We start from the raw sequence: 26495 nt of genomic DNA on the forward strand, positions 1-26495 counted from the left end.
GCCGCCCGCCGAATGTCGGCGTGGCCCCTTTAAATGCTAATGAGGCAGCGCGAGTCCCGGCGCCGGCCCCCGCTGACTGTGTTAAAACTTCGGCGGGGCCATTTTGGGGGCAGTAAGACCCAGCGCGGGCCCGAGGAACACCCGCCGCCGAGCGCCGCGCACCCGCCCGTCACCCACCGCTCTCCCTCTCGCCAGGCACCATGAGCGAGGCGGCGGAGACGACCAGCACCGCCAGCCCGGCGCCCGCCACGGCCACTACCACAACCACCACCGCCACCACGACTACGACCGCTGCCCCGGCTGGAACTCCCGCACCGCCGTCGCCCGCCGCTCCGGACGCTAAGCCTAAGAGTCCAGTCAGCGCTGCCGCGCCGGGCGCGGCTGTTGGTGAGGCGGCCCCCGGCGCTGCTGCTGCCGCCGCCGCCACAGCCACCGCCGCAACAACCGCCGCGGCCGAGACGGAGAAGAAAGTGCTGGGTGAGTACCTGGTCCCCCCTCCCAACTTCCCGGGGCACCTGCGGCGGCAGCAGGGCGGGGGGGGGTTGGAAGCAGCACATGGCCGCCGCCCGGGGCCCAGCCCGGCTTCCCCCCCGCCCTCCTCGGCTGTGAGTCAGGCTGCGCTCAGGGGGAGGCGGCCGTGTCTCCTTTTCCTCCTCCTTTCGCCGGGACGCCAACTCGGAGTTGGGCGGGAGCACCTGTGTGTGGCGACGGTGTCGTTCACTGCCCCGCCCGGTCCCGGAGAAGCGCCCGGGGCCGCAAACCGCGGCCCCGGGCGCTTCTCCGGGACCGGGCGGGGATAGTGATTGAAGCGCAGCCATGTTGATGGGTTTCCCGGCACCTGCCGCCGACCCGGCTCTGTTAGCTCCGGCCCCGTGTCCTGCAGGGACATCTCCCCTTGGAAGGGGTCGCTGGTAAACTCTGCGTGCCCCCCCCCTTTTAATCTTAAAGTCTTTACACAACTTTTCTATCCGTAAAAAATAATGCCTCTAGGATTAGTGGTTTTTTTAACTTTCTACTTTTTATTGATAAAGAGGCAAATGAAATGCAAGTTTGCCATCTCTGTGCTCAAGCCCAGTACATAGCTAGTGTTTCTTTATTGTGATTAAACAGAATCAACCTGTTGAAAAGGATGAGGCTTCAGTCAGCAGTGGAATAGGGATCTACTGTTAGTCACTGTGTGACTTTAAGAGGTTAGTAAGGTAAAGAAAGCTGAGGCTGTCTGCTAGTGCAGAGTCCTGAACTTCACTAAGGAAAGACAACATCTTATCTTCTGAAGGGAACGGCTGAGGTCTTACTGCAGCAGATAGAGGAGCCAGGTAAAGGATTTCTTTGGAGGTGAGGTAGGAAGGATTCTAGCAAAACAAAAGTTTTGTATGACTTTGCCCATTCTGTTATGTGATTTGTCAGTAATCAGTCAAGGTGCGTACATACCTGTTGGTATGACTGGCTGCTTCTTGCCTTAATGTGGCTTGTTTTGTTCTTGGTAATGTTTTTTTTATCTTCTTCACCTGTTGCTTAAAGAGGGCAAAAAAGTGAAGGCACAAGTGCCTTTACTGATCTAGCAGGAAAAAGAAAAACACCATGGTGATGGTTTTGCATGCCGGCCTTATTGCTTGGCAAGCTCTTTAGCAGGAGTTGTAAGGAAAATGATCATTGATAATGTTAGTTGAAAATGGACTTAGGTTCAAGTTCACCTCAAATGTCCCTGTTAATAATCTTGTAATTATGTTCACTTAAGTCTCTTCTTAAAACGATCCCTTTAGAAGCAAGGCCTGATGCTTGCCCAGGGCTTCCAAATGTCTGACTTCTAGGAATAAGGGTAAAGGTTAGTCAACTTCTGTCTTGGTCATAGGAAGCTTTGGCTTTCCTTGTTAAAATTAATGAAAAGGCTGTTTTCGCATGGGTGGGATTGGCTGATGAATGTTTCCTCTGATAGCATCAGACTACAGCATCTTGAAATATGGGGGCTTTCATTTGCTGGTGGGATAGGTGTCATCACATCAACTACCTTCGTGGACTCATCAGTAAAACTGGTTATGGTTTCCTCTGGGCTTGTCCTCTTCCTTGCCTGATCCCCCCACTATGACAACTCAGGCTTAACGATGGCTGCACCATGGCCACATGGATGTTCAGTGTAACGCTGTTAGGTCTGATGTTCTTTCCCCCACAGTAATGCTTGGAGGAGACCCTAAAACTTGTGTGGGTAGGGAACAGTGTTTCCCCAGTATGCTGTCTTGGGGAATACATTGGAGGCTTGTTCCTGGTCTCTGGCTGCTTGTGCAAAAGGAGCGAGTAGCTCTGAAGCTGTGTGTGTGAACTTCCATTTATCAGCAGCTACCTGGCCACGTAGAATGAATTTTGACTACTGCACCTTATACTAGCTTTCTTACTTCTCTGAGAGTTTTTGTCAGGCTTCCTAGGGTTTTTCACCCTCTTCCTAATCTGATTGAAATAGGCCAACAGGTTCAATAGCTGTTTTGTGGGGGAGGGAAAGGATGATGGTGGGGGAATCAGTGGTATTAGCCTTGTTTCTTAAAGCAGGCTAAAACCTGCATGTGCCACTGGCACCTGTTTCTGTGCTTGAAACAAACCTGAAAGCATAACTGTAAAGCTTGATGCTGAAGACAGTTACTGAATCAGTGCTTGGCAGTGAAACTTGAGGTTCTTCTGTAAACAAGAAGTCTTGGGAATGGATGCTGTACTAGGTAGAGCCCTTTTCTCTAATAGCTCTCAGTCTTAACATAGTTTTGCTGCTCCTAAAATGTTCATATTTATGCTTAAAAAAAACTGGATTAAAGACCAAAACCTTCACTTCTAAAAGTACAGTGAGAAATGGCCTGTTACTACTTTCAATAACAGCAACAGTTATCAGCAAACATTCCTACTTTAGCTCTGTATTTGGGGAGGAGGAAGAGGTTGCTCTCTATCTGTCAGAGGGGTATATAAGAATGGCAAGACTGAGTGAGACTAAGGGTCTGTTTTGCTGTGTCATTTCCTATGTTTAGGGAAGAATGCATGTATAGAACAGGTGAAGGTAACAATTTGCAGCATGTTCTTGCCTCTAGCAGACTGGCTTGGACTTCTGAACTGGAGATTCTCTAGACTATTTTCTTTTTAATTGCTTCTTGGGCTCCTTCGCCCCCCCCAATCGTATATAAGGCTTTTAACAAGCAATCATCTATAGGTGATTAGACCCTTTTCAGATAAGTACCACATAGATTGCATAGATAGTTGTGGTCATGCTATAAGTAAGATCTACTAAAGTCTAGAGCCCAAAATTCTCCCTTTCCTACAGGTTTGAAAAGGACAAGTTTGTGGTCTCAACCCAGTTGCTGTGAGGGAAGGAGAGGTTGATCTACCTCCATCACTCTTGAGTTCCTCCCACACTTTCTTATATGTTGGAGGAACAGGTTTCACCAGATCCTATAAGACACTGCAGTATGGCTTCTGTGATTTACCAGCTACAAACTGACCAACTTTATGTTCCAAGACTACTAGAATCAAGACAAGCCCTTGTCTCACATGACACCAAAACAGCACCTTACTTAGAAGATCCCTAGAAGTAGGAATATAAAAAAGAATAACATCTTGTGGTGTCCTGTTTGGTTAGAGTTGTGTTGACAGAGCAAGAAAGCGCTTGTCCAAAATAAGGGTCTGTTGCCTCTCGACTTCAGAGAGTTGCATGATGCTTGATACTCCTTCCTTGGCCAGTTCTGTTTTCCAAGGAAGAAAGAAAGGATAAGTCTGAGTGATTGTTTTGTGTCTAGCTACTAAGATAAAGAGAACTGATGAATGGCAGTGGGATTTTCAGCTTCACTGCTCATTTCTGGGATAAGAAATAAAAAAATATGGATGGTCAATTCTGAAAATAGAGCTGGACTTCATTCTAGATGCTGTCTGGTAAACTCTTGGCTGAAGAACAGCAAGTTAAAGCACTGCTTCCCGTTACTGTGTTAGTATAAACTGCAGTGGAGATGAAGGTATACTTTGAGTGTTGAGGGAACAGAATAGGTCTGGTTGTGACTTCATGTGCAGGTATGAAAGTATTTTTGTAATACTCTTGTACTTATGTTTTAGAGTAACTTCTTTTAACTTTCTTTCCAGCCACCAAAGTTCTTGGCACAGTCAAGTGGTTCAATGTCAGAAATGGATATGGCTTTATCAACAGGTATGTTTAAATTATGATAGTCATGTTTATACTGTACTAAAACTCATGGTATAGATAATGTGCCATGTGTTAGTAATTGCAGCAGAGACCCAAGGACTTGACTACAAGTTCATGTGGTTGATAGCCGGATTTGGCTAGGCATTTGGCAAACTCGGGTATCACCTCAGGGGACATTTCCCCTCACACCCTCCATCCAAGGTTGTGTGTATGGGGAGAAAACAGAAAGGGTCACACTCACTACAAATTTAGTCTGTTACTTGTTTCTTGTGTTTACTTGTACTGTGCCTTTAACAAGCTGTATGTTCTTTCATGACTGCCTGCCTTTTTTTAAAGGTGCAAGTAAAGTTGGAGGATGAGGGGAAATACTTCTGGATAAAGATTCAAGTGTTAACTGATTGGTCAAAATGCCTACTCTAAATACATATTGAGATTCCGAGATGTTATCTAACTGAAGATATTCCAGACCTGGGTCCACAGAAATTTGCTATCTTTTTTTCTTATTTATGCCATTCAGAGGTTTGTTCATGCTTAGAAGCCAAGTAGCTGTAAGCCATATTGATCACACTGCAGCCTTAGGTGCACAAGACCCACACTTTGAAGTTACTGGAGGAAACTTTGGCTTTTAAGGCTGGAATATCTGTGGGGTTGAGGGGCTTAAATGTCTTGTGCTTACGAAAAACAAAGCTCCTGCATGGCGAATGTTTGTCTTGCAAAAGACATACCTGACAAGTTACTTTGTCCTGCAAGTCCTTGAACTGTTACACAGCAGGTGGATTTGGGTAAGTTGGAAAGGGTAGAAAGGGGTAGAAAAGCCCCGTTTCAAGGATCTGAAGCCAGTTCTGGTACAGTATTAATCCCAGTCTCCGCAAACTACAATCTAGCACTATGCAAGCTTAGAAGAAAAGCTTGAATTGGGAAGTACTCTTAAAGTCTTTCATAGCAGTTGATGTGAGAGCCTTCAGCTGGATATGGTGTAATAACTTGAGAGCTTTCTTCCTAAACTGAAGTCTACTACTACTTCAGCGCAACAAGTTTTGGATTATGCATTATCATCACAAACTTTTTGACCCAGCTGTTCCCTCAGCACAGAAGAAATTGAGTAAACAGATGGCAGAGTCTAGGCTCTTTCTGTTGTACGGGAACACAGAATCAAGGTCTTGGACCTGTCTTCATGTTTTGAGAAGCCTGAACTGTCTAGCCTAATTCAGACAACTTCATGTTGGTGTCTGGGTCCCTCTCCAATGGACTCTTCTAACACCTCTTGTGCATGGTTGCTTTGAGTTTCACTGAAAGGAGAGCTCTGTTAACAGCTGTGGCTGGTCCTGTTGATAGTCCTTGTCGATAGCTGGGATAACAGCTCAGGTTGCAGTCCTGTGGAAGGTTTTTTGGAAGGGTAGAATAGTGAAAGGCAAGCAGTCCAGTCATTAACTCTGCCCCATGCCAAAACAAAATATTGAATGCTTGCCAAAAGAGCAACTTCCCTGTCCCCTCACTGTTCTGAAGGGTGGGGAGTCCTTTCTGCTGTCAAGCATATGACCCTGGAAATTCAGAGGAGGGTCTTGGTAGTGTAGACTTACACAGAATGTATGGAATCCAGGGGATGTACTACAGGCTGAGGTAAGGAGGGTTTCACTTGTGAAGTCAGGGATTTCTATTTAGGTCTCTTAGTCTAAACTCTTATGACTTCTCACTTTCTTTTCACAGAAATGATACCAAAGAAGATGTGTTTGTTCATCAGGTAAGACAGCAGTAGTTATGCTTAGAGATGTGTACTCTGATAGGTTTCTAATGCAGCTTCCTAAAACAGCCACCCAACCTTGTCCTGGCTTCTCCTTAGAATATTTACTGCAAATGCCTTGAATGGACATGTGTGTTTTCAGGAAGGAATATTGGGGTATATGTTCCTGTTCTTTGGAGTTATAACTGAAGAAGTAGGTATTATAACCCTCCATGCTTGCTTTTTGTCTGCTCTGATTTGAACATTAAAGTTTTCTTGGGTTTTTCCAGTGGTTTTTTGTTTTGTCTCCCCCTGGGGAGATGACTCCTCTGTTTTGTGCATACCTTGCTACTTGTCTGTCCTTTCCCCTGCCCCCCCTCCACTTCCTCGTGTTTCTTCTGTCTTCTGTTTCTTCCTACCCTCTCCATTTGCAGGTCTGTTCTGTCTGCCCTCCCTGGTATTGGAGAGAAAGTGATCTAGTCTGGCTCTTGACCAGCCTCGGTTGCCATCAGCTGTTGCTGCATGAGGCAGCTGCTCTTGGGAAGAAGAGGAGGAGGACTGTGTGCCAAGTGTGCCCAAGCAGAGAGGAGTTGTCCAGCAGCCTGTCATTGGTTAATTTTCCTTGAACTGTCAGTAGGCTGTTCTAAGTTTAATACTGCAAACTCTCAGGTTGCAGGCAACTAGTGGGAGGACAGAGGATGCTGTCTCCATGCTGATGTAGACTTGTTAGTTGGCTTAGATCTTGTTTTGCATCCTCTGAGACTTTTACTTCACCACAAAATGAAATACTGCCCCTGGAGCTTGTCCCATATGAAATGTTTGCAGGCCCATGTCATTCTTAAAAGTATGATTTCTTTGTGGCATAAGTGGCAGTATTTCTGTCAAAAGTAACCAGGAAAGTTAGTTACATCTTCATCCTCTGTGATGAGTTCTGTGCGTATGTAGCTGTGTTAAACATGCTGGTCAATATGGAAAGGCTAGTTCAGTTCCTGTGGCTTCATCACTAAATAGCCTGTGATAACTGTTTCTCTGGGTCAGGGGTGTAGACTGATTATCTGAAAACAGATGAAGCTGGGAGAGAATAAGTCTAGTGCCTGTAATGAGTGAAGATGATGTTGGGAAGTGTGTGCAGTACACTTTGCCAATTCAGTTGGTGCACTAGGAGCAAGAGCTCTCAATGCACGTACTGATTTCTAATGGTCGCCCTCCTTCCTTAAGGACAGTGTGCTGTGTACATACAGCATGCAGCATACGGATGTTGCATCTGCAGCTTGATGGGAGTGTGTCCAGAGGAGGGTGGGAAGAGTTCTGGTAGAAGAAACATGTTCTGGATAGGCAGCACTGTGAAACTACGTTGAAGACAAACAAGATCTCCTTGAGACCTGTGAGAAAATACCCTGGAAATTGGTGGTTGTACTGATAACAGATAGGCAGAATAACACTAATCTGTGTTGAGAAGGGTGCTTGTGGAGACTCAAGGCCCACAGCAAGCTAGTATTTCCTGCACTGTTTTTGTCTCCTTTGCCTGTGGAGAGGATTATTCACCTAAATGTGAACTGGTGTGTGTATGGGAAACTTATTTTCCATCTCCTGTGGCTGAAATCCTCTTGGAGGGAGCACTGAGCAAAACTGGCTTGACGTTTCAGTACCACATCATGTGCAAGCTTGTATCCGATTAACCTCTTGGTGGGCTGTGTGTGGCAGAGTAGATGCTTCCAGCTCTGGCCTGGGTTGGTTGCAATCAGATGTTCCTCAGCTCTTCTATCTCGAGCTGTTCTGTATGTGAATGTGCTGGTTACTGGAGGCAGGGGCTTTCTGGCCAGAGCTCCTGCCCGAGTGCTTGGCTTGGCAGGGTCAGTGTACAGAGCCTGCCTGGTGAGGGAGGCAAATCAATCCGTGGTGTAAGCAAACATCCTGCTGCGAGCTCCCTCTCTGCAGTTAGTGCTGATTCTGCCCCTCCTCCCTGCGCCTATCCCGGGAGAGGCTGGATTACATGCCTAATCCCTTCAGAATAAGGCTGACCTAGTTGAATAGATACAGCTTCCTCCCTGCCCCCCCCCCCCCCGGCACGCGTCCAGCGGGGAGGGAACAGGCCGATCTCATGACTGGAATGGGGGTTAATGCTCAGTGTGTGGCTATTGGATGCTATTTATAAACCCAGTACAGATTAAAATGCTTTTCTCTTTAGGGCATGCATGGCTTGCTTTGAATTAACCCTTTGTTTTGCGGGAGGGGGGACCCAAGCAGTGTTTTGGGGAAGGGTGATTCTTTACCTGCTTCATCTTGCTTGCAGCCTTGTCTGGTTGGTTCATGGAAGGCCCTGTGCAGGGGACCGTGTCAGAGGTGGTGTGAGCAGTAGGGAGCGATCGAGAGGCTCTTGCAATTTAACACCATTAATCGCTTCAGTAGCCAGAGAAGTCCAATTTAATTAGGCACATCTTGAGTCAACAAGCAGTGAGGAAGAGGACTTAATCTGCATGGATCTTTCTTTTTCTTCACGGGACTGTTTGTTGTGCACAGCTTGCTGCATGTGCACCAGTAACTGGCTTACCAATTCTGGCTATTGCTGTGACAATGCTGGATGTGCACATGATGTGGTGCTATCATGAGAATATGGAAAGAACTCTTCCAAACAAAATACTGAACTAGGTCTGAAGACTCACACAGCTGTCTGTTCATCAGTGTCCCCTTGGGAAAGGAGAGGCTCTGTTTTAATTGAGTACTGTCTTTTGAATTAAAGAAGCTATAGCCTGCAGGATGCTGGTGAGCAGTGACAGGGAAAACAGTGCTCTCTCCCCTCTGGATATACAGAGTAAAAGTCTTTTCATCAGGCTTAGAGCTTAGGCTTGTTAGAGGCTTATTTCAGCAATGTTTATCTGCAGCTGAAGTAATAAGTAGTAAAGCTGTATAGTTTCTGTTCTGAATTCTAAGTCTTACTCAAAATTGTTCCTGGTTGACTTTATAAAACAAACCTCAGCCTACTGTGTGGCAGCCTCTGTCTCCTACTGGCAGGTTATTTGACTGCAAATCTGAATTTGGATGTCTCTGTCCATAAAGCTGGAACATGTGGAATCCTGTTGAATTTATCTTCCATTACCCTTCTTGGAGGATGTTTGAAGAGCTTGATTAATCTTAAGTACACCCTCTGAAAAGAAATCTGGTAGTCCTTTCTTCCTCTATGCTTACCAAGAAGGGGAAGAAGTTTGAAATACAGCTTGGTTGACATCTCTGTCATATGCAGAACACAAATCTCGTGAGTTTGAGTCAGTTGTCTCAGTACAAGTGGTGGTGAAAGAATTAAACCCTTAATCTGCACTGAAGATAATGATTTCGTATATAGTATTTATGGGAAAGCTAGCACTTCTAGCTGATTTTAGAAATGGAGCAGTTACACTAATAGGTCAGCAGAAAGTAAACAAAGCTGTCTCAGCTGATGGTGGGAGTCTCTGCTTTGTAAAGTAATTACGAACAGAATTCACTTGAGCAGCTCATTCTCTTCCTGTATATAAAAAAAAACCCACCAAACAACCCTTTCAGGTTGTTTTTGCTTTGGTAGCAATAATATGTACAATCTTGCATTCTTCCTGAAGCTGTTCAGGGATGCTGCAGGGTACAGGGAAAGGTGTGGCTATATGTAGGACTAAAAGGATGTGTTGGCCTATTGCCTGAGACACAAAGGGGACTGTACTCAGCAACAACAACAATATCTTCCTAAACTGGTCAAGTTCAACTTTAAACTGATTAGAACTTTTCCTTCAGTGGGAAATACTTTTGGGCAATTGTTGACTGAATGAATATAGTTGCTATGCACAGGCAACAACTCAACTGGTCTTCATTCTGCCTGTTTTACCTGAACTGCAGACAGATAGGACAACTATCTCTTCTGTTTCTGCCTTGCATCCCATTTCTTAAGCCAGAGTTGTACCCTGTACTTCCGTGTATGCTTCTATCTACTAGACCTGCTCCTGCTTCCTTCATGCTAACAAAAAATGCCCGTATCAGGAAACTTAAAGTGAATTTGTCTTTACTGAAGTTCTCTTAGATTAAAAAGCCGACTACTAGATTGGCTTGTACAACGTGTGTGGTTTTGGTGGGTTTTTTTTCCCCTGGTCTCTTCCAGTTTGTGAACCCTTAACTAATGAACAAATAGTAGTAGGCTTGTCTTGCTAACTGCTTCTTGTGGAATCCTAGAAATACTCCATGGAGTGAGAGGCATCTGTAGTTGACAATTGGAAATTGTTCCAGGAGGTTTGAGTGTTCCTGTGAGTCTGAAGAGGCTTTAAACTGCTTTTGGGTTTTGATCCTAAGCTATGTATTTTGGGGTTTCTGTCTAGGAGATGACTAAGACTACAACTGTCTGTTCTGGTACTATTCATGTGTTCTTTAGGGACTTACCTAATTCTTGTCGGTCTCACTTACAGTGCTTAGGTAAAATGCTTATTTACATTACACCAATTCTTCTGTAGTTACAGTGAGTTGTCATGATATGTTATAGTTAAGACCAGGAGCATTTCTGTAGAAGACGGCATGAAGTTATCTGTAGATGGTCTACAGGTCTCCTAATGACTGAAGGCATGGGTCACACTGGCTGCTGGAGCTGCCTTGGTACAGCTTGCAGATCAAACACTCTGAACTCTGTTCATACAGAAATATTTAATCATTTGGATATTTAGTAGATTTGACAGAGGGGATCCTGGGGCAACAGCCGATTTGTAAATGCATAAGTATTGAGGAAGGACTACACCTTGACTGAGCATTGGAGGGCCATATTTGAAATATCTTGGTGTGGCAACTATCTGGTGTGTAGAGTTGGGATTGTAGCAGAAGAATACTGTCCTTCCCTCATCTACAGGGCTATGAATGTGTAGGAAAATAAAGTAAAATAATACATTTTTCTGTATCTTTTTAAAGACAGCAATAAAGAAAAACAACCCACGGAAATATCTGCGCAGTGTTGGTGATGGAGAGACTGTAGAATTTGATGTGGTCGAGGGAGAGAAGGTGAGAGATTATGGGGATTTAGCGGTATGGTCCAACAGAGTGAAGTCTAGTGGGGAGTAACACAAAACATTAGCTGTGTATCTCTTGTGTTTGTCTAATGTGTTAATTGCTGGAGTGGGTGGCATTTGTACAGCTTTTCTGTGGAAGATCTGTTTTTAAAGGCTTCATTAAGAAGTATTCCTAGATAAGTATCAAAACTCTGCTTTAACTACATCCTAGTACTTCTAGATTCTGTAATTTTTACTTGATAGAGCCTTTGAAGCTTGCAGCCTGCCCAATAATCATTAACTGAGACATATATTGCCTTGAAGAATTTTTCTTGGAGCCTGGTAGCTTAATAACTGCAAGAACCTTCAAGTTCTTTGTGCTCCTACTTTCTTAAACATTTTTTGAGTTTTCTGAGCTTCTTTGTGTGGGGTTTTTTGTGTATGTGTCATATCGCCCCCCCCATATTTTTAATCAGGTGGTATTTGCTTTTTCCTCTTAACTCAGTCTGGATGATAGGCTCTTAACTCATGATGTTATGAATAACAAGCCTGCTTTTGCACTATGTGGAAGGAAGGAATCAATCTCTGTAGCTTGGAACTGATGCAAAAAAAGCCTCTTTCCTGTTTCATCTTCTCCCTAACTTGTTCTTCTCTCACACCACACTGGCTTTCTTTTGGCCTTTTAGGGTGCAGAAGCAGCTAATGTCACTGGTCCAGATGGAGTCCCTGTAGAAGGCAGCCGCTATGCTGCAGACCGGCGCCGCTATCGACGTGGATATTTTGGCCGGCGCCGTGGACCACCTCGAAGTGTAAGTTTACTTTCTTTAGTGGTGGTAATCCTGCCTCCTCAGCAGTCTTCTGATCCTCTCATGAGAGGGAACTACAGGTTCAGCACTGGCATATAGTAAACTGTCAATGCTTAACTAAGTTGAGTGTTCTTCAGTAATATTCTGAGTTCCTCAAGCACGTCATTGATGTTACTGATATATTATTGGGTGTTCTGTAGACCTTTCCTTGGCATGTCTTTACAGAATGTGTTAAAAGCATCTCTTTGGGTGTTAAGGTATCTGTTTGAAGAGTGAATGTGAGTAAGTATGAGGTATGTGACTGTAGTTATGTACTACAGCAGTTACTACTCCTATCTGCATTGTGCTTGTGCTAAATTGGTGCCCGGAACAATCCAACAGACTGGAACATGCTCCAGGCTTGATTATCTTTAATAGTTGAATCTGTGATCATCACTTGCAGAAATATGTGAATGATCCAGTAGGAGAGCCCTGGTGGAAGTCTCTGACTAAGCAACATAACTCTCTTCTTGTTCTACAGACTTGACAGCACAGGGGCAAACAGAACAAGTGTTGTCAAATCCTTCCTTAAAGCCTAGCTGTTTATACTAGCTGTCATGAGATCTCTAATCCTGCTGGGCATCACTGAGCCTTAAATATGTGAAAGGTGCTCTTTGAGTCTATTGGAGATGGCTAGAAGTTGGTGCTGGTAACTGATGTCTCTGTGGTGATACAGTTTGCAGCTTAGTTTGAGTTGGAAGGGACCTCGAAGATCATCTAGTTCCAACCCCCCTGCCATGGGCAGGGACACCCTCCACTAGACCAGGTGGCCCAAAGCCCCATCCAACCTGGCCTTGAACCCTTCCAGGGAGGGGGCATCCACAACTTCTCTGGGCAACCTGTGCCAGGGCCTCACCACCCTCACAGTGAAGAGCTGTTTCCTAATGTCTAATCTAAAATCTAACCTCCTTCAGTTTAAAACCATCACCCCTTGTCCTGTCACTCCATGCCCTTGTAAACAGTCCCTCACCATCTTTCCTGTAGGCCCCCTTTAGGTACTGGAAGGCTGCTCTAAGGTCCCCCTGGAGCCTTCTCTTCTCCAGGCTGAACAATCCCAACTCTCTCAGCCTGTTTTCATAGGAGAGGTGCTCCAGTCCTCTGATCAGCTTTGTGGCCCTCCTCTGGACTTGCTCCAACAGCTCCATGTCTGTCTTGTACTGGAGACCCCAGAGCTGGACACAGTATTCCAGGTGGGGTCTCACCAGAGCTGAGTAGAGGGGCAGAATCACCTCCCTTGACCTGCTGGTCATAGAGCCCAGGATACGGTTGGCTTTCTGGGCTGCTAGCACACATAGCTGGCTCATGCTGAGGTTCTCATCAACTAACACCCCCAAGTCCTTCTCCTCGGGGCTGCTCTCAATCCATTCTCCACTCAGCCTGTATTGATACCAGCTGTTGCCCCAACCCACATGCAGGACCTTGCACTTGGCCTTGTTGAACTTCATGCAGTTCACATGGGCCCACTTCTCAAGCTTCTCCAGGTCACTCTGCATAGCATCCCTTCCCTCCAGCATGCTGACTGTACTGCTCAGCTTGGTGTCATCAGCAAACTTGCTGAGGGTGCACTCAATCCTGTTGTCCATGTCACTGACAAAGATGTTAAACAGTGCCAGTTCCAGTACTGACCTCTGAGGAATGCCACTTGTCAGCGGTCTCCACGTGGACATTGAGCTGTTGATTGCAACTGTTTGAGTGAACAGTCAAGCCAATTACTTATCCAAGGAAATCATCTCTCTCTTTATAACCTAAAACATACGGCTTTTTCTCTGGTATCATTGAGTCTGAAGGCTGTAATTCTTCCAAAACTTGCAAATCATAATTTAAAAAGGACATTAACTTGGGTGTTCATTGTTTCCCATTGTTCATGAGGCTTGTTGGTCCTTCTCTCTAGCTTATTGAGTTTTCTCTGACTGTCAGGCCTTCCCATCAATGCATTGACAGCTCCTCTGGATTTGGTATCATCTGTTAAAATTAAGAGTAAATTCTGGTTTGTTCAAGGATAATGGAGGCCTTATAGCACCATTCCCTTAGCATGCTACTCTGACAGGTAATAAGGTAAACTCCATGTCTGCTGTGACCTTTCAAAGAGAATACTGGCCAGACAGTGACATTGGCCAACTCCTTCAGCACTCTCAAATGTATCCTGTGTAGTTGCATAGACTTGTATGCATAAGACTTGTTTAAGTGATACTTCCTTTTCACGTTCGAGCTCAGTCAGGAGTTCCTTGTGCTGCCAAAGCTGATATTCTGCTATACCTGCTCAACTTTCTGCCTGTTGCAGTGGACCCTTCTTGTGTTCTGGGCTAGGCAGAGGTGCAGCCACTTCTGCTGGGCCTTCTTACCCTCTCACTTCATAGTTACCTGAACAAGTCAAAGCTCCATTTCCTTGAAGTCTTTGCAGGGGACTGCAAAGGGCTGTGCAGAGACTGTCCCTGCAGTTGTCCTAGTGTAGGTCAGTGAAACCACTCAAACTTGTCCAGATATTCTTGTCATCCCCTGTGTGCTTGCTTTGATAGATCAATTGAGAGTAGAGTGAATCTTCATCTGAAGCTATCAGTATTTCCTTTTGGAGAATTTTCAGTTAACACACTTCACACTGAAACTGTATGATGCCTCTAATATCCTTGTCCTTTAACAAGGCCTCCTCTTTCCCCTTCCATTGCCCATGGGGGAAGAAAGACAGCAATGTCTGTGAGCTGTAACAGTATGTATACACTATTCTGTATGGTCCCATTAACTGGTACATTAAAGGTTGTGCCTCTCTACCTGAGGAAGTGTTTTTGGCTAACTGTCCTGCAGGATATTTCTGAGACAGTTTGAGTTGCTGATGGTATGGCACTCTTGAGCTATGTTTTTCTGAAAGGATATTTACTCAGCTGCAGGTAACTGTTGCTGTACACCTGAAGGAAAAAGTTTCAGTGTACCCAGGCCTGCTATGCTTAAAGATCTACTAGGCTGCAGAGATGAAAGGTTTTCTCAGAGCTCAGCTGCTCACATTATCAATTCTGTATTTACTGGGGGGGGGAATGTTTAATTTGTTGAGGTGACTTTTGATGTGATGTCCTTCTAGCTTTCCAGAACTCTTAATTGATACCTGTTAGCAGCTCCAGTCCAACCTTGCAGTGCAGCAAGAATTGATTTATCCTTGCTTACTGGCATGGTTTTAAGCAAACTAAAGATGCTGTCCTTTGCCATGCTAGCTCAAATGCGCCTGTGCTCTGCATGTAACTTACTGGGTCTGTTTTTGAACACATTGTGTGAATTTCTCAAGAGTGAAGAGAACCTTGAGGAATCTGAGGTATTTAACCAGCTCCAGCAGAACAGCGTCTGGATTGCCTGGATAATTCTATGGAAAGTAGTAGTTGTTAATATCAGAAACTTTTAATTGTATCTACTACAGAAAAGAGGCTGTGCTCTTCACTAAACTGTGACAACATAGGCATGGTGTAGAGATGTAGTCAGAATGTTAGAACAGACAATGAATTGTGGAATAACTTTGAGAACCGCTGATGTCCTCATCTACATGTTGTGTGCATTACTAATAGAAGAAATCTCTATACCAGTGAGTTGGAAAATAAGCAAAGTAGTTTGAGAGCTGTTGTATAGGCTGACACTATCTCTTTTAGAGAGGAGACCTGAAAAGATGAATAGTATTATACAAAAGCTAGAGACTGATTTGAAGAGATGTAAGAAGAGGTTAGGGGAAGCAGATGGGTGAAAAGGTTATTGCAGTTAGTTATGCTTACAAAACCTTTCTTTGAGGAACAGCAGTAAAATTTTGTACCTCCTTAGGGTTAGAAAAATCTGTGAGATCTTCATGGGGAATCACAGCCTGCCTGCCTATTTTGGTCGTCTTCAGAAGAAAATGTAGAGTGCAGCAGGCCAGCTTCATTAATTTGTCCTTTAGAATGACCTAATGTTGTGTTAGAAGGTACTACGCTGAGTTGGAAGGTTCCTGTGGAGGAGGCTGAGAGAACAGGATTGTGCGTGTGCCACACACAGTGTGGTGCTTTTAAGAGTACACACAAAATTTTCTTATAAATGAATCTAATATACTTACTGTCAGTATAGTAAAAGACGACCTCAAAACGCAGTTTTTCTGGTTAAATTTCATTGGTTTCAGTGACTTTTGGCAGCATAATTGATTTATATCAATTGACAGTGGTACTAATGTAATGTGTTAATTGAATTTTTGTGATACTATAGAAGGTGCAGGAAACTTTCATGACTTCTGGGCTAAGCAATTCATTTGCTTTGCTACTGTCTTAAACTGATTGTTTAAGCCAAATCCATTTAAAATACTGACATAGCAACATTCAGTTAAAGATGAATAGGAAAATGTTTGCATTGTTTTCGAGTAATGCTTCATCAGGTTTAGTCATTCTTTCCGTCACTTCAGGAGATGAAGTCTTTTATCTGAGATTCCAATGCAGCCCTTTGTAGGGAGGAGTGGACTTGGACTGTGCCATTAAAAACATGTAGAAATTCAGTACTGCCTATTAAAGATCTGTCAATGTGGTGCTGATTTGTCAAGTGCTATTAGGAGAGCTTTGGCTGATGAAAAATATTGTGTGCCTCTCCCTACAATTAGGTTGGCTGACGCTTTGTTAGCTTCTGGCACGCTGTCCTTAGGACAAGACCTACTAGGCCTCTGTGGTGCTATGTTTCTGGCTTTGCAGCACTAGAGCTGAGAGCCGATTCCACATGTGCTTGCTTGGAGATCCTGGGGAAGAGAAACAGCAATTACGCTAGAACATGTTCAGGATTGTTTTAGTCTTGCATCCTGTCTTTCCTTCACATCTTGGTGCTCTTCTGTTTCTGTGCTTTCCCCACTCCCTTCTGCACATGAGGACTGGCAACAGGAGCAGCATTAGATCCTTGCTTCACAAAAGCAAATCCAAGACCTCTGAATCAGTATTGCCACATGCAATACTGGTGGTGCTGTTTCTCACCTTACTGTTTGAGATGCTTCTGCCCACCCCTCACAGGACTATTAATCTGTAAAGTTATGTAGTACAAACCATCTCGATACTTGGATGTGTTCAAGGCCAGGTTGGATTAGGCTTTGGGCCACCTGGTCTAGTGGAGGGTGTCCCCGCCCATGGCAGGGGGGTTGGAACTAGATGATCTTTGAGGTCCCTTCCAAAGAGGACAGATTGGTATTGTAAAGTAGATAAAGTAGTATAATGCTAACTTAAACTCAAAAGTGACTTTCCTTTTGGATTTAGAGTCTCTCAAGTACTTTTCAACTGCTGTCAGAATGCTACCTATTACTACTATCTACTTAGTGGGACTTCCTTTCGATATTTAGTTATCCTGATCAGTTTTATACATGAGACAACATAAGGGATAATGTTATTTGTGGTTTTTTTAATTGAGTTCTGATTTCTCTCTACTCACCTCAGCAGTTGACCCTGTCATATTGTTAAGAATAGCTGGTATAGCTATTTCTAGGTACAGTGTGTGAAATATTTCAGTTGCCTTTAGGCCATATCTCTCTGCTGTTTTGGAAACTTAGAAAGCTATAAAGAATGCGTGAAATCACTAATGCATTTGGAGAGTATTTTACTGTAGTGACAGAAGATTGTCCAGGTTGGTCACTGAGGCTTGTTTAATTCCAAGATTTCTTGTTGCAACCTACAATGCTCTAGCCTTTCTAAATGTTAATCATAATGTTATCATAACTAAGGAAAAGTTTGCTGCCCATGCATTTACCTGAGATTGTCAGTTAAAATAGCAAAATGTGGTGGTGAAAATAGCTGTGTGGAATTGGAAGGAGACCTGTCAAACTTAGTGTAGGCTACTGGAAGCTGTCGGGCAGAAATAGCTTTTGTTTCTTCCTGGATCATATCCAGAAGATTTGGAAACAGAAGTCTATTTCTTGTTAAATGCCTCCTTTTAAAGGGAATAATACTGTAATGGGTATTAGCTAATAATCTAACGTTGTATAAAGCAGATGTTAACTGATGGCTGGCATCTAAAAAAAACCCAACATAAACTAGAGGGAAAAAACCCACCCTGAAATACAGCTGTATCAGTTAACAACTAAAGGGGAAAGATAAACACTGCATCTCTGAAAGATGAAAAATGTTGAGTGTGTGGAAGAGTATCTTAACATGATGGCATTTTTCTGTCTTTAAATTTCTTGATGTTTTTGTGGGAGTTCTTTGTGGAATGGAGCTTTGTGTACAATGAAGTCAGAAGTGATCTCTGGTAATTTTCAGCATGATGTCTTTCAGTTAGCTTTCCAAATTCAGAAGTGTTCTGATCAATAGCTGCCTCTCCATAACAGATTTACCCCTTAGAATGTATTTTGAGACATGACATTGCACTTTTTTATGCATTGGGGAGAACTGTCAAGTTCTCTGCCTTTCTTGGCAGACAGGGAGGAGGCATCCTCGGGTAGCTTCTTAGTCTGTTACTGTGAGGAACAAGGGCAGTGTTATTTGCTCTTGTTTTGTCCTAATCTAATCTCTGCCCAAATTAGTCTTTTGAGTATCTGCTGCTTTTTTTACCTGATATGCTGGTGTTTCTGTACTGATTCACTGGTTTTGAACTTATGTTCTGATCATTGGGCTTTACTGTACTGCCTGTGACATAAGATTACGCTTTACTTCGAACTTGTGTTCTGTTTTCTTTTGATTGTAGGGTGGTGAGGGAGAAATCAAGGATGGGGTCACAGAAGGAGGACAACTTCATCAACAAGTCCATAGGAATCCTACCTATCGTCCCCGCTATCGCAGGTTTGTAGTATTTCCTTTGCTCATCGTTACATTTGGATGCTTTTGTGATCTATACAGGCTTCATTAAGAGCAGGAAGCCATATGCCCTGGCATTAATGTGTATGCAAATAGTAGGGATAGTGAGAACCATTTTAATTAGTAGGAGAAAGATGAGCCACAGGAGTAAGGAAGCAACTGTAGAATTTTTTTGATGTGCTTATATGTTGCTCATAGCTAGGAATAGGTCAAGAAAGAGTGAAGAATTATTTGTATCCTGTTACTTCTCATAATTGAGCAACTTACTGAAATGAGTTGCAGAGTCCATGTCTTCCTAGCTGAACTCTTACGCTTTCCAGGACAAGTAATGAATCCAAATCCCACTTGATATGGGACAGCTAGGCCCACCATCTACAGGGGCAGGGTGTGCTTTATAACTTTTCTTGTGGACTGTAGACAGTAGTTTGCGGTTCAGCACTGCACTAGTAGCTTCTGCACATCTAGCTCGGTCCTGTGTGTCACACAGGCTTGGCTTTATGCAACTTGTAGGTACAGAGGAAAGCCTACTGCTCAGTAAAAACTGAAGCTGTTGTCTGTCTTACAGGCCATATGATTATAAGAGGTACTTTGTAGTATCCTGTGCTAATGGAGGGTATTGCTGTCAGTCAAGACTTAAATTTTAGGTTCCTTGAGGGCTCCTAAAGGAGAAGGTAATAAGATAGGATTACTAGAGTTACTTTTGGAGAAAGGAGTTGCTGAAGAGACTGGAGAGCTTCTAGAATAATAAGATAAAACTCATCAAAATGATGGAAGGGGGGGCAAGTGTGTGAAGAGTGGAAGTGACTGAGGACTCTGACGCTGGGAGAAGAGACAAATGAAGATAGGTTATAGAGGTCCTCAGAATGAGTGGCATGGAAAGGATGGATGAAATTGGTTTTGCTTTTTCTTCTGATTAAAAGAATACGCTAAGAGCAGCCTTCAAATGAGGGAAATGGGAGATGTGCTGAAAAACAAAGGGAGGTTCATAGAACCATAGAACAGCCCAGGTTGGAAGGGACCTCAAAAAATCATCTGGCCAAACCTTCTGTGGGAAAGGGAGCCTAGATGAGAGATTATCTAGCACCCTGTCCATTTCTTGAAAACCTTCAGCGATAGGGACTCTACCACACTCCTGGAGAGGCTGTTCCAGTAAATGATTATTCTCACTGTAAACCTTTCTGAAACCTCTCCTGGTGCAACTTGTACCTGTTGCCCCATGCCATCTCAGTGGCTCCATGTGGAGAGAGAGTGTCTGTCCTCTTTGTAGTTGCTCCTTAAGTACTGGAATAGTGTGATGAGTTCCTCCCAAGCCTTCTCTTCTCCAGGGAGAAAAGGCTAACCTTCCTCAGCCTTTCCTTGTAGGTAATTTTCTCCAGCCCTTTGATCATCACAGCCCTCCTTTGGCAGTATCCAGTCTGTCCATCTCCTTTTTGAATTGTGGGGACCAGAACTGGACACAATACTTGGGGTATAGCCTAGTAAGTGCTGAGTAGCGATACGTTCACAGCTCTGTCTCTCCGCTAGTAGCGCCTCTATGGACGTAGCCCAGAATCCATTTTGCCTTTGTTGCCACAGTGCACTGCTGACTCATATTTAGGTTGTTGACTTGGATTGTTATGCATACAGCAGACTGTTGGAGCTTTTTGCTGTGGGACACTGGTGATGTTAGAAGCCTGCATGACTCTCAAATAGCTAGAAGAGAACACCACTGAGATTCCCCGAGCCAGATAGGGCTAACTCCCAGTGTAGAAAAAAATTGGAGGATGGGAGGCTATTTGGGAAGTAGGTTTTCTTGTCCTTATTTTTCCCTAGGGATCCATAGAACTGGAATAAATGGGCACCCAAAGATCCAGCAGGCCATTCTTAGGTTCTTAGTAAAGATTTCCTGGAGTTCACGTGAACACTGATGCTTTCCAGAGGGGTATGTGGAGTAAGCTGCTGAGTCATCTGTGTTACTCATACCTTAAAGTGGCCAGTGTAGGATTGTTTTCTTCATTTTTCCAGCCTCAGTTCTGAGATGACCACTCCAGCTTCCAGCTTCTACACTGAGGGAACAATCCATAGCTGAGGAATTTGGTGCAGTTAAAAATATCAGTGTGAAATAGTCAGCCTCTGACTTGTCATACCTTTTGAAATGTTGCCTCGCCTTTTTTTTTTTAATTTAAGTCCTTTAAGTGGAAAAGCTCATTTGGATTCTTGGCTTCTTGTGACTTGTTTTGTCTTGGACAATGAGTGACAAGTTAAATAAAACACTAGATTACTTTCACTGGTGGTGTTCGTAAAGCATTGTGACGCAGCCCCCCCAACATCCTTCTCTCTAAATTGGAGAGATACAGATTTGATGGGTGGACTGTTCTGTGGGTGAGGAATTGGTTGGATGGCTGCATCCAGAGGGTAGTGGTCAATGGCTCAGTGTCCAGATAGAGATCAGTCATGAGTAGTGTCCATCAGGAGTTTGTACTGGGACCAGTACTGTTTAATATCTTCATCAGTGACATGGACAGTGGGATTGAGTGTGCACTCTGCAAGTCTGTAGACAGCACCAAGCTGAGCAGTACAGTCAGCATGCTGGAGGGAAGGGATGCTATGCAGAGTGACCTGGAGAAGCTTGAGAAGTGGGCCCATGTGAACTGCATGAAGTTCAACAAGGCCAAGTGCAAGGTCCTGCATGTGGGTTGGGGCAACAGCTGGTATCAATACAGGCTGAGTGGAGAATGGATTGAGAGCAGCCCCGAGGAGAAGGACTTGGGGGTGTTAGTTGATGAGAACCTCAGCATGAGCCAGCTATGTGTGCTAGCAGCCCAGAAAGCCAACCGTATCCTGGGCTCTATGACCAGCAGGTCAAGGGAGGTGATTCTGCCCCTCTACTCAGCTCTGGTGAGACCCCACCTGGAATACTGTGTCCAGCTCTGGGGTCTCCAGTACAAGACAGACATGGAGCTGTTGGAGCAAGTCCAGAGGAGGGCCACAAAGCTGATCAGAGGACTGGAGCACCTCTCCTATGAAAACAGGCTGAGAGAGTTGGGATTGTTCAGCCTGGAGAAGAGAAGGCTCCAGGGGGACCTTAGAGCAGCCTTCCAGTACCTGAAGGGGCCTACAGGAAAGATGGTGAGGGACTGTTTACAAGGGCATGGAGTGACAGGACAAGGGGTGATGGTTTTAAACTGAAGGAGGTTAGATTTTAGATTAGACATTAGGAAACAGCTCTTCACTGTGAGGGTGGTGAGGCCCTGGCACAGGTTGCCCAGAGAAGTTGTGGATGCCCCCTCCCTGGAAGGGTTCAAGGCCAGGTTGGATGGGGCTTTGGGCCACCTGGTCTAGTGGAGGGTGTCCCTGCCCATGGCAGGGGGGTTGGAACTAGATGATCTTCGAGGTCCCTTCCAACTCAAACCATTCTATGATTGTGGGAATTGGGGTAATGCTGCTGCTTGTAGGGATCCGAGCAGAATAAATTTTTTATTCCTGAAAGTCTTCATTAATACTGGGCAATCAGGAATAGCACCACACCAAGTACAATGAGGCACCTGGGTTTTTGCATGTCATGTGGGTAAATCATAAGCTGGGTAATTTGCCCATGGCTACTGGGAATTTATGCATTTCTGATGCATTTTTTTTCATAAGAGGTATGATATATCATATGAGTGCAGAATGCTTCTGCTTGAGTTAACAGGTAGGTATCACTTGCATTTACCTGCACTGAATCCAGTGACACTAGTGCTTTTAGCTCTTCCAAAGGAATCTAAAATAAATTGCCTTTTGGGATGAGATAGCTGTGGATTAGCTAAACCAGGTAATGGGAACTAGATAGTAGGCAGTGACTTTGTCATCACTTCTGGCTGTGTTTTGACAGTTTTCATAAACATACTTTGTTTTATACCTTTGTTTATACTGGGAATGGGATGAAATGGTTTGCATACTTCAGGAACATGGACTTGATAACTTAATGAGGTCCAACTTGCATGACTGATACATACTATGCTTTCTTATACGGTCAAGAGGGGCAACATAAGGCAAAGAGTGAAGATACAAGAATGGTTTATGGGTGGAATTGTAATTCCCAGGGATCACACCATTAATTACGAATAGGGCTGAACTGGTATATAGCTAGGCCAAGGCTAACTTGGCAGAGTCAGCCTATGTGGTCACTACTGGCTTGTTTCTTCTCTTAGCCAGCAGTTCAAACAGGCTAACTACCCCTTTATTGTAGGTCAGACAGCAGAATATGCTGATGGAGCTTCTGCAGTGAAGAGATACCCAGGTTGCTTGTCTAACCCAATGAAACAGGTCTTGCTCTTCCAACTATATGCCAGCCAAACTCTAAAGGGATGATTTGTTAGCATTTAAAACTGTTAAAGATAGTATGTGGTTAGAGAGGTTTTTGCTGGGCTAAAATTATGGTAGTTTAACCTTCTTGGGCTTCTCTTGTACTGAACACATACTTCTCCCCCTCTTCAGAGGGCCCCCGCGTCCACGCCCTGCCCCACTGGCTGGAGAGGCTGAAAACAAAGAGAACCATCATGAGGCCAACGCCATGAGTCAGCAGCCACTTCGTCGTGGGTATAGGCGCCCGTACAACTACAGGCGTCGGCCTCGTCCACCCAATGCTCCAGCTCAGGATGGGAAAGAGGTAAGCACACTTGTGGCAAAATGTGGCAGAGACCGAGTTTTGATGGGGTGAATGCTCAAGACCTTCTGTCCTGTGGGAGTTTTAACAAGTGTTGGGGTGCTGGAGGAGTCTGGCCAAGTCCAAAGTGCTGATGGCTGAAGGTTGCTGGTTTCATTGCCTGTTCCTTGTGAACATCTTTTGAGAACCAGCAGCTTATCTTAAATGGTACCTGCAGTGGGACAGGGATTGCTTCTGGGTAGTTCTTACATGTTGTTGGACTGTAACAAATATTTTTGGAGAGAAATGGCTGTGTTTCCCAGCCTCCTCAGACCTTCAGTATGTATGTAGTGTAAGAGATGGAATTGCAAGCTTCAGATCCATTTCCTGAACTGCCTGAACCAGGTGATTTCAGGAAACTGTTTGCAAACACAGATTCACAGATTTTTTTTTTTACCTTCATAAGGAAAGACTTTCTTATTCTATATGTACTTGAGGTTGTCCCCTGACAGTCTGCTGTGCAATACTTTAAACTTTGGTGTATTTCCTATAGTTAATATTTTTTGAGGATTCATTTTCCTTGATTATTTTAAAACCTGGGTTGTGCTGGCCATACCACTAAACAGAGGAAGAGTCTGTAGGTCAGTCTTTGCCTATAATAAAAGGTTTATTGTGTCTTAGACAAAGGTGACTGAAACACCTGCTGAAAATCCTGCTCCAGTGACCGAGCAGAGTGGCGCTGAGTAATGTCCGGCTCCCCAGGCACCTCTACTATTCCTCAGGTAAGGAATATAAATGGTTCTTGTTCTCTGACTGAAGCAGTATTGTGTATACTTCTAGGTTGGCCACATGCCCTTATGTGGGGGGGTTTGTTATTTGTGATAAACTTCTGAGTGTGCTGTATAAGGCAAGCTGAGGAACTGTGTGCTGTTTTCTCTTCTTTCTCTCCTCTCCATCTGCATTTGTCACAAAGTAAACTTTGCTTTATCAGTCTGATTTTTTTCAGGAAGATCTGTCTGGTCTGTATACTAACTCATCAGCAGATGCTACTGCTAATGTTTTGCTTTAAGAAGATACTGTACTGTCAATTTACAGATAGGATAAGCATGACTGGCTTATTCTGTCTGTTATCATAACTCCTTCTCCACCTCACATCCCACCACTTCAACAGGAAACTGAAACTTAAACTGTATCTTTTTAAAATTTGGCTCTTCAACAGGTGTCCTAAAATACAACTCAAAAGTAACACCAAAGAAACACTCAAGCAATAAATTGTCAACAGTGATGATGAAAGCAAAGATTTGAAACATCAGAACTTAAAAGAAAAAAAAATTACCAGCAGCTGAGATCCAGGGAACGCCTGCAAGATAAATGTATGAAGAGAGAAAAAGAGAGCGAGATTCAGAAAGAGCAACCTCCCCAGTTTCAACAGCAACTGTGGGGTTTTTTGTTTTTGGGGTTTTTTAGAATTTCACTGTTTCGCTAGTATTGAATTTTTCAATTTTTCTTTTGGTATCAAACTGAAAAGGGAAAAAACCCAACTAATGAACTGAAATTGAAATAAAATGCTTTTTCTTATTGGATGCTGGTGCTAAACCTCCCAAGTGTGAGTTTTTTTTCTGTGCCAGTCCTGGTCACTGCAGGACACGGGGAGGAGAAACTTCCGCTTTCCTTGGTAAGATCTATTTGAAACTGTGCAGCATGGGTGACGTTCCTCACAAATAAAAGTGATTTCAACTACCAAAAAATCTGCTTTAGTGTGTGTGTTCATGTTTACCTTGAAAATAAATTACTAGTTTAATCTTGCTGCTTCAGCATTTATACATGAAAATGAGAGCTGCTTCTTTAATATGTGTTGATCTACCTTGTCTAAAACCATGTTGGATGATACATGTGTGAGGACATGGCTCAGTGAGGTGGATCTATTTCAATCCAAAACATCCTTTGCAAAGAAATTGTACAACAGAGCTATAACCTACACTGTTCTTTCTGCTCAAATAGCATTAATGGTTGGGGTTTTCTGTTACCATCTTGTGGCAGGAGTTTGGGGGATTTGGAGTGGGTTACTGGGATATTATTTTCCCCCTCTGTTTTGCTAGGCTGTTCTGTAAACAGTAGTATCCTAGTTTTCAGATTCCTCTGCTCAAAAGACAAAGCTGACTTAGCGACTGCCACTTTATTTGCAACAGAAGCTTGAATAATGGCAGTATGTTTTATTAGCCTCTCTGCTTTTCTTTATTTGAAACCAGTAAAATCTGTGCCATCTTGTGTTAATGAGCAAAGTACTTAGCTGTCTTGCTAATGTGTGTGTTTTTCTAACATTCTTCCCTAAAACTTGGCTGTTTTCCAAGTGTTATCAGTCTACTTCCAGCTGTTGAACATGGGTGCGTTTCTGCAGCTATCTTGTGTCCTTCATTCTCTAGTCCGATGCTTCTCACGTTCCTGTCTTGCAGTTGCTATTATCCAAACCTTGGAATAGTGAATTTGCTTCCTTAAAATGCCTCTTTCTGTTCTCAGCTGAATAACACCTCATGTAGAACCCCTCAGTCTGGAACAACACTGTAACTGTACACATGTAGGACTAAAAGAGTACAGAGGTTTTTGGCAGGTACTTATTGTTCTTGTCTCCTCTCGTTTCCCCATTCTTGCACACTATTATTAAAAATTATGAGATTCTGTGGAGACATGCTATCTCATGTTACTCCTCAGGAAGGGCAAAGTAGGGGGAGTGTAGGGTGTAGTTGTGCTCTGAAGCAGTTTGCTTCTAGCTTCTGGGAAGGTGAGGAATGGCCCTTGCACCCTGTTGCCTTTGCCTTATGGTGGCAGGAGAAGGTATAGTGATGTATGAGTTGAACTGCCTGCAGCTGACCACATTGGGGAATTCCTGTATGCTTTACAATGAATTAGGAACTATTAATGAAATATGAAATGAAAGCTGCAAATTTGGCTCACGGAGGAGAATGCTTCTGACGTTGCAAGTTGTTACATGTAGTGTAACCTGCCCCTGCAGCACTGGATCACTTACCCGGCAGTTCTGAAAGTACACTGGTACAAGGATTGCTGTGAGACTGAGTTTCTGCACCAAATCTGGTAAGCTGTAGACTGGGAAAGATGTTGAGATGGACACAGTGGTATTCTAATGTCTTTCCGTGGAAGATGAAGAATATGGCTGTTTTGACACAGAACAAAATTTATTAAGGTGAGGAAAACAAGTAATGCACCTTCTAAAAATTCTTAACCAGGCTAATCCTTAGTAGACTTCAGTTTTGTTCAGAACTAAATCTATTTCAGGCAGCTGAGGCAAGGTTGGCAGTTTCATTGTAATATAAATAGATTAAGATTCATAAATATTGAAACACTACTGCAGAATTTGTTATAAAAACTATTTGAACTGCCTTCAGTTGTTCAAAAGAAAG

The 26495-nt window shown here is 43.8% G+C and overlaps 1 protein-coding gene across 1 annotated transcript; it reads left to right on the plus strand.

The window, feature by feature from the left end:
• The first annotated feature begins 91 nt into the window (after nt 1-91).
• YBX3 (Y-box binding protein 3) lies at nt 92-24827 on the plus strand. Its single transcript, XM_054812891.1, has 9 exons — nt 92-477; nt 4105-4168; nt 5873-5906; nt 10797-10886; nt 11560-11682; nt 18367-18461; nt 22932-23103; nt 23761-23861; nt 24299-24827. The coding sequence occupies exons 1-8, from the start codon at nt 201-203 to the stop codon at nt 23824-23826; spliced, it is 921 nt and encodes a 306-aa protein (XP_054668866.1). The 5' UTR covers nt 92-200; the 3' UTR covers nt 23827-23861; nt 24299-24827.
• Nucleotides 24828-26495: the final 1668 nt, after the last annotated feature.

Source organism: Grus americana, chromosome 1 (genome assembly GCF_028858705.1).
Source record: "Grus americana isolate bGruAme1 chromosome 1, bGruAme1.mat, whole genome shotgun sequence".
In the NCBI taxonomy this organism is placed as follows: Eukaryota; Metazoa; Chordata; class Aves; order Gruiformes; family Gruidae; genus Grus; species Grus americana.